We start from the raw sequence: 10,823 nt of genomic DNA, 5'->3' as shown, positions 1-10,823 counted from the left end.
CAAGGCCATCCCATATTAACCTAACTGCATGTCTTTGAACTGTGGGGGAAACCGGAGCACCCGGAGGAAACCCACGCAGACACGGGGAGAACATGCAAACTCCACACAGAAAGGCCACCGCCAGCTGCTGAGCTCGAACCCAGAACCTTCTCGCTGTGAGGCAACCGTGCTAACCACTTACACCACCATGCCACCAAATATAGGCTTGTGACAGCTTGAAACTGAGCGTCAATTTATAGCAGACTAGATCACAGACGAAGAGACAACGCTTGACCACTGGACAACAAAATTTGTATCTTTATTTACATAAGATAGCTGGGTTTTTATCCAGCACTTATTTTTAATTTGCTTTTTAAAAAATAAAGTGGGATTATTTACTAACACATTTTACACTCATCATGAGCTCTGCTTTTAGGCAGTGCCAAAACATATGTATTAACTTTGAGTCTATACTATTCTAGCTAATCAGCTTGCATCCCTTTTCTGTGGGCAGTGTTAGGTTTGAGTCCACATTACAGGCATTTAGCAGATACTCATATCCAGAGCAACATACAACAACGCAGTGCTCCTGGAGCAGAGAGTTGTGAGGCAGCTTGTCAGTGCAGGGATTAGATTCCATGACCACCCTAGCCATAAACTAGAGCCTTAACCATTGATCCACCACCACCCGTCTAATAACCTGTGTAGTCCAAGAGCTCGGCCTGTAGGTTCCTTTCAGAACAATCTGGCTCAAAATGGTCCTCGCAAACAACAGAATTTCTACTAAATTTTCTAAAGTGTTTCTAAAGTATGACCTGTTCCCAAGGTGTGTAGCCACTGTTTAGAAGTCGTTTATGTAGCTCAGTTGTTGGCAATGGAACACGGAAGAAATTATTTCCCTTATTATCACGCTTGTTATTTTTGTAACCACAGGCTTTGCACTCCACCATTTTTAAACAATGTTTTGTACATCTGGCTACATTGTGGTGTCAGAGCCAATCAAGATACAGGAATCCTATCAACAATACTACATCAGACTCCGCCCACAAAATAGCAATATGGCTGCGCCCTTGAGTGAGCAGGAATACAAACGAATTTTTAAAGCACTGCTTTGTGCAACACAGTGTGACAACACGGGGGAGTCAAAATGCATTTGTGCAAAATGTGTAATATTTCTAGCCTGTTCGCCCCTTTCACATATCCCACAGTCCACTGCACGGTTGGGAACTTCCGGTGGCCAGGCCCAGGCTGCTGATCACGGTACAAAAACCAATATTGGGCTATATAATCAGTTTCGATGTTCAAATATCGACTGCAAGCTGAAATGTGATGTTATTAGATTGCTTTTATATGTCTAATTACTGGTTCCATGGTATTTTTTTGTCAGCGCAGAAGCTTTTAATCGGTCATCCTTACGGTATATTATCACCCTAGCCATTTCACTTTCACTCTCTGCATTGTTTACATGAAATACATGTTCCAACTACTCAGCACTATAACCCTGGCCAACAACATTAACACTGTACATTTACATTGATTACAAATTGTAAATGTGCAATCATTTCGTGCAGTATTAATCTTGAAAAAAATCTGTGAGATGATGTAAACCTGTAATAATATTTGAACATCCGATATTTGAACATAATAATAAAAATAATCAGAATCAGAATCAATTTTATTGCCAAGTATATTCTCACATACAAGGAATTTGCTTTGGTGATTGGTGCTTGAACAGTTAAGATAGAATAATTTAGCAAAGACAAAAAGTAGCTAGATACACAGAATAAGAAAAAGAAGAATCTGAAATATACTAGAGCAGCAGCTACAATTATTTACATCTTAACGATCTTTTGGCCATTGCAAAAGTAGAAAAGACTTTCAATATGTAAATTGTGCACTTCCACTGGAAAAAAAAATTAGTTGATTCCCGATTACTTAGCGTATCAGATCACATGACACCGTTCCACAAGTATTAACACCTTTGTCCACAGTTATCGACATCATTCCACAATTATCGACATCCAGATGATTATTTATTAAAAAATAATTGGTATGTGGTATTAAGTTAACAAAACATAGTTTTTATTTAAATTTTGTTTTACATAGACTTATATTTAGTACAAAATATATTTTATATAAATATATGGATGCCGGTGCTTACGTAAATGAGGAAGTCATTCTAATGTTTGAAAACAAATGAGCTGATAATGTTTAACCTGTGTCAGAAAATCTTTTTGTTCCACTTTGTACCCACTTTCTAAGTATTTTCGTAGATCACATTTTGTTAATCATTCGTTGTCGTTTGTATTAATTTCTAGTTTTGTAGTTTACCAATAAATGTCAGCAGGCAACTGACATTGTAACCACATGAAAAAACAAGTCAAAGGTCACTCCTTTGGTCATTCCTTGAACCAAAAATTTATATTTTTAAATGTCTACTGATATTGTAATATGTGGTAGATATTTCCAACAAACGGGCGGCACGGTGGAGGTGAAGGTCTGGGTTCGAGCCCAGCGGCCGGCGAGGGCCTTTCTGTGTGGAGTTTGCATGTTCTCCCCGTGTCTGCGTGGGTTTCTTCCGGGTGCTCTGGTTTCTCCCACAGTTCAAAGACATGTGGTTAGGTTAATATGGGACGGCCTTGGGCTGAGGTGCTCTTGAGCGAGGCACTGAATTCCCGACTGCTCCCCGGGCGCTGTTAGCATGGCTGCCCACTGCTCTGGGTATGTGTGTGTGCTCATTGCTCACGTGTGTGCATGTGTGTGTTCACTGCTTCAGATGGGTTAAATGCAGAGAGGAAATTTCACAAGTGTGTGATGAATAAAGTTGTGCTTTCTTTCTTTCAAACTGCAAAAAAAAAAAAAAAAAATTCTGAATGGAATAGAAAAATCTGAATATTTCAAGCATGTAATTTTTTTTATATGCTAGGAATTCAATTCTGGTCTAATTCTATTTATTGCAATAGGATTCCAAATACTCTATAAACATTCCATTCTGTTCTGAATCAGAAAAAAAAACATAAATCACAGCACTTTTTTTTTTTTTGAAGTACTTCATCTACTTCAACAAGTTACACAAAGATCGATCCACAACAGTTGTAAATTTCACTTAATTCCACAGGATGTCGATAATGGTGGACACCGGTGAAAGTGATCACTATTATCGAAACATCACTTGACTTCTCAAACACACATTTAGATACAAAGTGGTGACTGTTGAATGAAATAGTGAGAAACAAAGTAGGTTTCGACAAGGACATCATGAAATATTGGTGAATTTGATAAGTGAAAACATGTCAGTAATCTTTCCACCATGCTTACCTGCAGTGATAACGTTCAAGCTTTCTTCAAATTGCTGATCGTGCTAAGAAAATTCCATCTCAGGTAATGAGCTTTGTCATCAGATGACAAGATCAAAGGGTGAGGGGGGTCTTCCGGTTGATTAATTAACCAATAATAGCTGTTGTAACTGAAACTCACCTTTGTAAAATTGTTTTTTTTATTGGTAAATCTGAAAAGGTGTTAATAATTATGGACTGTTGATAATTGTAGCCGCCACTCTAATTTGAAAGGTGGACATATTTAAGGGGTATATGCATGAGTTGTTCGAGTCCAAGCTTTACAGTATGTCTGGAATGTGCTAAAATAGGTCAGGTGAAGATGGAGAAGTGACATAAGAGTGTGTGAGAGGAAGATAATGTGTAGCGGGCTAAATCAATAACCAAGCTGTACAGTGAGAGCTGGAATGTGCAATAAAGGTTCATAGAATGGAGATGTGGGGCGGCACGGTGGTGTAGTGGTTAGCGCTGTCGCCTCACAGCAAGAAGGTCCGGGTTCGAGCCCCGTGGCCGGCGAGGGCCTTTCTGTGTGGAGTTTGCATGTTCTCCCCGTGTCCGCGTGGGTTTCCTCCGGGTGCTCCGGTTTCCCCCACAGTCCAAAGACATGCAGGTTAGGTTAACTGGTGACTCTAAATTGACCGTAGGTGTGAATGTGAGTGTGAATGGTTGTCTGTGTCTATGTGTCAGCCCTGTGATGACCTGGCGACTTGTCCAGGGTGTACCCCGCCTTTCGCCCGTAGTCAGCTGGGATAGGCTCCAGCTTGCCTGCGACCCTGTAGAACAGGATAAAGCGGCTAGAGATGATGAGATGAGAAATGAGAATGGAGATGTATGACATAATACTTGAACATCGAAACTGATTATATCGCTCAATACTGGTTTTTGTACCGTTATCAGCAGCCTGGGCACCGGAAGTTCCCAACCGCGCAGTGGATTGTGGGATATGTGAAAGGGCCGAATGTTTATTTTTCTCTGCAGGTACCCTTTATTATTGTTTTCCTGACAGACTGAATGCCCAAGACGCCAGGGGACGCTATAGACGCTCAACCTAACAATCTTTCTGGAATTCAACCGAAGAAGAAGTAGTAGTAGCGGTAGGAGAATCTACCCATAGTGCCATGCAGCTTTAGGAATGAATGATGGCAACAAATACACTAGCAAATATCCCAAACTTTGATTGTCCCTCGTGGTAAGGAGTGTTATTTATTTCAAGATTTTCACGTGGTACCTCGACTGTGTCGTTAATTATTCACTGCTTTTGTCCAAAGGTTAATTTAGCATGTTAGCTTTCGAGGTATTTTGCATATCTAGCTAGCATGATGCTGCTAAAGGTTAGCTAGCTAGCAAGGCAGATGTATATGATAAGTTTATAAGTAATTTGAAAGGCATTCAGTAAAAGCAAACTCTGGATAAACCGTTATTGCATGGTTAATAATAATGCTTAAGATTGCAAACGTGATCAGTTTTCTGAAAGCTTCTGTTTCATTAGCAGTATGATGAACTGCATCGCTAGTTGACTGCGATATTTTTGCTCTCCCTCTCTGGACGATACCTAATTGTTTAAGTGATTAAGTTACTTTAAAAACAGTGTAAAACTGGCTCAGTAAAGCAAACAGTTAAAATTTTAAATATGCATATATAATCTCACCAGTGTCTGCAACTTTTGATGTTATTACAACAACACAAAGGGGAAAAAAACGACTAATTAATTAAATTTAATTTATACTACATACATTTCACATCACACGCTTGGACACTTTTTTTTTTTTTTTAATGTCTAGATTGATCAGGTTTCCTTTGCAGTGATCAGGACTGAAACTAAACTTTGCAGAAGGATCATTTCCAGATGTGTGTGTGTGTGTGTGTAGGGCAGGTAAACCTCCACCAGGGCTGCATTTGGACGTGGTAAAAGGAGACAAACTGATTGAGGTGAGCAATCCTATTGATCTTAATACTGATTTAATTTGCATCCATGTCCATTTTTATGAAAGGGCTCACTGTATCATGTGGCAATTTGCATTTCTTCAGAGGATAAAACTGATCCAGTGTATATATATGCACCAGATACTAACCTGACTGCCTGCTGCTCAGTAGTCTTTGTACTGGTCCGCTTCAGTGGCTGTCGGGTTCCGAATGGTGCTATAAAAACATGAGCCCTGAGATTTAAGCACTGAGAGGGAAGTCACTACCTCAGCTGTTATTACTCAGGGACACACATGCAATTTTGTATTTTATTTAAACCAGTGTTCTTCAAAATGGGCTCTGGTGACCCCCAGTGGTGTTTGTTTGTTTGTTTATATAAGTAAGTAAGTGCTGGAAACCACAACCCATCAACATGAAAGGTATAATATTATTATTGAGTTCTTATAGTCATTGTCTCGAGCTGCTTTATCCTGTTCTACAGGGTCGCAGGCAAGCTGGAGCCTGTCCTAGCTGACTACGGGCGAAAGGCGGGGTACACCCTGGACAAGTCGCCAGGTCATCACAGGGCTGACACATAGACACAGACAACCATTCACACTCACATTCACACCTACGGTCAATTTAGAGTCACCAGTTAACCTAACCTGCATGTCTTTGGACTGTGGGGGAAACCGGAGCATCTGGAGGAAACCCACGTGGACACGAGGAGAACATGCAAACTCCGCACAGAAAGGCCCTCGCCGGCCACGGGGCTCGAACCCGGACCTTCTTGCTCTGAGGCGACAGCGCTAACCACTACACCACTGTGTCGCCCCCGTTCTTATAGTTATTATAGTTATTTGACTTGACTTGAAGGCATTTAATCGAAACCTCATTAACTGAAAAGCAAGTATGCCTACATATAATGTAAGTTTGGATGTCGGAAATGTCAGGGGTTTTGGAATGACTCCAAAAAGGATGCAACTATAGCCATTTAAATAATGAGCGTAATATTTGAACAGTTGGATGATACAGGGATGAGAGTTTTCTGCTTTTCGGCGGATTTCTGCTTTTTCTGAGTAAAAAACAACCTTTTTATATTATGCCACATCCGTTGAGAATTTTTTTTTAAAATTAATTTCGGAGGGTTGGGGTATGTTCCTTCATGCTGTTCAAACTTTATTAACTCCAACGATGTTTACACATTGTTGTAAGTCGCCATCTTTAGTCTCATTTAATCTCGTTGAATGTGATATAAAATTCGTGTTATCTACATTGTTATTGGTCAAAACATCGATGTCAAGACCATAATAGCCAATCAGAACAGTTTTTACAAAGACACCCACATCCGCTTTCTTTTATCAAAACTTCCACATGTTCGTGAGCTGCATATCAAAAATGCGCTCCTCTAATCGACGTTTTTTTCTCAAGATGCCGAATACTATTGACAAGCGAGATGAAGCGAAGGTACGTGAAATTGATGCTGGTCTAAAAAACAAGTTTAGCAAAGCAAAAGGAAAGCAAGAGAGGCGTGTGAGAGAGAGCAGAAGAGAGCCAGGTTAGAGCATGTAAAAACACAGGAGGTGCTGGCTAATGAAAGAAAAAGGAAAAAAGAGAGGGCTGATGAGCTTTTGGCTTTGGCCAAGAAGCTGAAGTCTAAATGATCAAATGAAAATTTGTTTCAAAAATAACTGGGAACTGTAAATAACTTTTGAAAAGCGTAAATAGACATTTTCCTTTTGAAGGAAACATACAAGTGATGTGGACAATAAGATAAAGACAGTCCCCATAAAATATGCATTTGTTTGATTCAATACATTGAATATATGATAATTTGAATTATAGCTGACAGTGTTGATAACTATATAACATTAAAGTTTAAATAGACATTGTGAAGAAATCATATACAAGTAATGTGGACATTAGGAAAAGGTCAGTTTCCATAAGATATGAATGTTTTTATTTAATTCAATATATTGAATATATGAAAATTTGAATTATTAATGGAACTGTAAATAACTATGAATTTTAATGGACATTTTTTTAGAAAAACAAGTGATGTTGACAATGAGTAATAACCAGTCCCCATAAAATGTAGATATTACTTTGAATTAATGCAATACACATTGATTTTGATACATATTGTTCTATATAATAGTGTTTTTATTTCAATAAGTATTAAAATAGGCATCAGGTGTTTTAATTAACTACAGCTCAGCTTGCAGGAAATAGGGTGTGTAAGGTCTCATTTTGAAAAAAAATTCCTGGGGGGGTGTTCCCCCGGACCCCCCTTATTACAGATTTTCTGCTTTTTTCATCAGGACCCACTCTCATCCCTGATTATATTCCTCTGAATATATGAAATTTACTTTCATTAAAGGGGGCCCTGACAGAAAAAGCTGGAGAATCACTGGATTAAATTGTCAGTATTGTCCCAAAATAAACTTTTCAAAAACATGGTCATGTATAAGGTATATACCGATGAATAAAGCCAGAATGGATTAGGTTGACCTCGTTTTCTGATCCATGCCGCTGATGCAGTTTATGACGTGATGTGAGAATGATCATGTACATGAACAGAAGACACATTAAAATTTATGCCGTCATCATGTTTGTGATGTTTACAGCAGGGTGCAAAGAGTTAGCTCTATTACACAGAGGATGCCAGTATTGGATGCTACACATGCTATATATTGGCTGTTTTAATGCATCATCCGTTAAGTTTGTAACTTATTAATTTGTCACAAAGTGAAAGCATGCTAGCTACAGATTTGGTGTCTTTGCAGAAACTCATCATCGATGAAAAAAAGTTCTACTTGTTTGGGAGAAACCCAGACCTTTGTGACTTCACCATTGATCATCAGTCATGTTCTCGTGTCCATGCTGCACTCGTCTACCACAAACACCTAAAGAGGCTTTTTCTCATTGACCTCAACAGCAGTAAGTCTTCACAGGCTACAGAAGCAAATAGCCACTTAGAACGGCATGAAATTGTAATACTATACGTTTGATGCTTCTTTTGTCTACACACCCAACAGCACATGGCACGTTTCTTGGACACATTCGTCTTGAGCCCCATAAACCTCAGCAGGTTCCGATTGACTCCACTGTGTCTTTTGGTGCGTCAACACGTGTCTACACCATCCGGGAGAAACCTCAGACCCAGACGAATGTGAGTGCAGGAGACAAAACAGGAGATGATGAGGAACTGAAAGGATTGCTGGGTCTTCCTGAGGAGGAGACTGAGCTGGAGGTATGTATATTGAAGTGGGCGGAATTTATTCATTCGTTCATTCTTGTTTTCAAATGTTTTATTTCAGTGTAATCAATAGCATCCTTTTTCATGTTCATGTGTCCTCTGTATTTCCATGGATCATGGAAGAACTTGACTGAGTTCAACACTGCACACAATAAGCGCATCTCCACTCTGACCATAGAGGAGGGCAATCTAGATATCCAGAGGCCCAAGAGGAGGAGAAAAAGTTCCAGAGTGAGCTTCAGTGAAGATGAGGAGATAATCAATCCAGGTAAGCATAATTTTCCCTTAAATATTATTTATTTACTTGAATTTTGTTACCCTATGGTTTTTAGTGTTTTTAAATATCACCATATATATTTTTTCTTTCACAGAGGATGTTGACCCCTCTGTTGGACGCTTCCGAAACATGGTGCAGACTGCTGTTGTTCCTTTAAAGGTAAAGGTAGCACTGTGTTTTGCTTGTGGCTTGTTCAATGATGTCAAGAATAAATTATGAAACGCATGCTGTTCTGGGAAAATATGTGATATTATTATTATTATTATGCCTGATGTGAAGGCTCCAGCTTGCCTGCGACCCTGTAGAACAGGATAAAGCGGCTAGAGAGAGATAGCATGTCTTGGAGTTTTATTCCTTTTGCTCCACAGCAGTTTGCCAGTGATTTTCAGTTTTTATTTTATCATATGGCATCATGGTGTTTTATTTATTTTTAATTTTTTATGGTGTCACGGTGGTGTAGTGGTTAGCACTGTCGCCTCACAGCAAGAAGGTTCTGGGTTCGAGTCCAGCGGCCGACGGGGGCCTTTCTGTGTGAAGTTTGCATGTTCTCCCCGTGTCTGTGTGGGTTTCACCCACAGTCCAAAGATATGTAGTTACGTTAACATGGGATGGCCTTCGGCTGAAGTGCCCAAAAGTAGTGGCGCACACATACGCAGCAGCTTTACTCTCCTATGATGAACTAAATTTTGTTGTATGTTTGTGCAGTGACAATAAAGGCATTCTATTATTTTTAACCGTTTATAGTTATATTTAATGTTTTGGAACTGCAGCAAAACAAACCGGAGCCTGTTATTTATGTTTATAGTGGCAATAAACAGCTGTTTTCAGCAGAAAAGCTTTTGCCCTATTGTCCAGAGACCTGGAGTTTGAATCCTGATGCTGCCAGAGTAAAATTGGCCGTGCGCTCAGGGAGGAAGGGGTGTCTTACTCTCTCACCACTATCAGTTACCGTGGGTGTTCGGCTGGCTTCACATACCTTGGGGGCAGAGCTGGGTGGGAATTGGCCATGACTAAACAAATTTAGAGAGAAATTGGGGGGGGGCGACGACAAAAAGATTACATATTATAGGCATACCATGGCTCTTGGCCTACTGTAAGTCAACTGGGATTGGCTCCAGCTTACCAATGACCCTTAGTAGGATAAGCGTAGACAACGGATGGATGGGTTACATATGTTACTGAGAAGTCCAGAAAGCACAGCAGTGTTTAATTATAAAACAAGTTAAGTTAAAAGGAAACCCATTGCATCTGTCTAATTTCATTTCCCCCTCTCTCTGTTAACAGAAGAAAAAAATGGAGAGTGGCAGTGTTTTAGGGATTGAAGATACTGTCACACATCATGTACACATTCTCCCCTTGAAAGGTGGGCTTTATGGAGATCTCCCACCTGTTGTCCATGAGGCTCATGCTGGAGGGGGCACCATGCTGGGTGGACTCCCTCTACCAAACCCTGCTCCAGAGGTGGACCTGGCCCCACAGCCTTCTCTGCCACCTGTTACACTCAATCCCACTCCTGTCTCAGGCCCCTATGTTTCAGAGGGGCTCAGCGAACCCCGCAAAAAGAAGTATGCCAAGGAGGCATGGCCTGGCAAAAAGCCCACTCCATCTTTACTTCTCTAGCTGCTGGTTACCCTGGACAATGACAGTCTCTTGACAGCAGGGTTACTCATGATTTTATGGATAACTGTGATTTTTACTTATCTTTCTCTTTATATCAGTGGCTTAAAAGACATTCCGTTGTGGCAAGGCTCTGGAAAGTAAAAACAATTGGGACGTCTGGGATATGAAATGATTTATTCAACGCATGATGTAGGAAGTGATTCTTCAAACTCTGTAATGCTCAACGTTAGACGCTAGATGGCAGCAGGACCGTATGAGACAATGCATTGTGGTTCTTAAGAGCTTTACAATAATGTCCTCTCCTGCTGATCATGTCTAACATTTTTACAAGAACCTTGCAGAGATATTCTTTGTTTTACATATGTAATGTTTTCTGGTATATTTTTGCTTTTATATCTCAAAAACAGTCAGTAAACCTTGACCTTTATTTTTATCTTGTGTTCCTGATTTT

At 40.0% G+C, this 10,823-nt stretch overlaps 1 protein-coding gene and 1 non-coding gene across 2 annotated transcripts; both read left to right on the top strand.

Moving 5' to 3' along the window:
- Positions 1-4,260: 4,260 nt before the first annotated feature.
- On the top strand, positions 4,261-10,799 carry ppp1r8b (protein phosphatase 1, regulatory subunit 8b). Its single transcript, XM_060920637.1, has 7 exons — positions 4,261-4,503; positions 5,183-5,243; positions 8,003-8,156; positions 8,255-8,469; positions 8,599-8,743; positions 8,847-8,911; positions 10,037-10,799. Exons 1-7 carry the CDS (start codon positions 4,451-4,453, stop codon positions 10,370-10,372), a joined length of 1,029 nt encoding a protein of 342 aa, XP_060776620.1. The 5' UTR covers positions 4,261-4,450; the 3' UTR covers positions 10,373-10,799.
- LOC132887269 (small Cajal body-specific RNA 1) lies at positions 5,370-5,532 on the top strand. The gene has a single exon (XR_009654805.1). It is a non-coding gene; the product is annotated as a small Cajal body-specific RNA 1 (non-coding RNA).
- Positions 10,800-10,823: the final 24 nt, after the last annotated feature.

This window comes from Neoarius graeffei, chromosome 5 (genome assembly GCF_027579695.1).
Source record: "Neoarius graeffei isolate fNeoGra1 chromosome 5, fNeoGra1.pri, whole genome shotgun sequence".
NCBI lineage: Eukaryota > Metazoa > Chordata > Actinopteri > Siluriformes > Ariidae > Neoarius > Neoarius graeffei.
This window is presented reverse-complemented; position numbering and strand designations above follow the sequence as displayed.

Coding starts and splice junctions, on each gene's coding strand:
- ppp1r8b (XM_060920637.1), top strand. CDS start 4,451: ATGATGGCAACAAATACACTAGCAAATATCCCAAACTTTGATTGTCCC. Junction 4,504..5,182: donor AACTTTGATTGTCCCTCGTG/GTAAGGAGTGTT, acceptor GTGTGTGTGTAG/GGCAGGTAAACCTCCACCAG. Junction 8,912..10,036: donor CTGCTGTTGTTCCTTTAAAG/GTAAAGGTAGCA, acceptor CTCTGTTAACAG/AAGAAAAAAATGGAGAGTGG.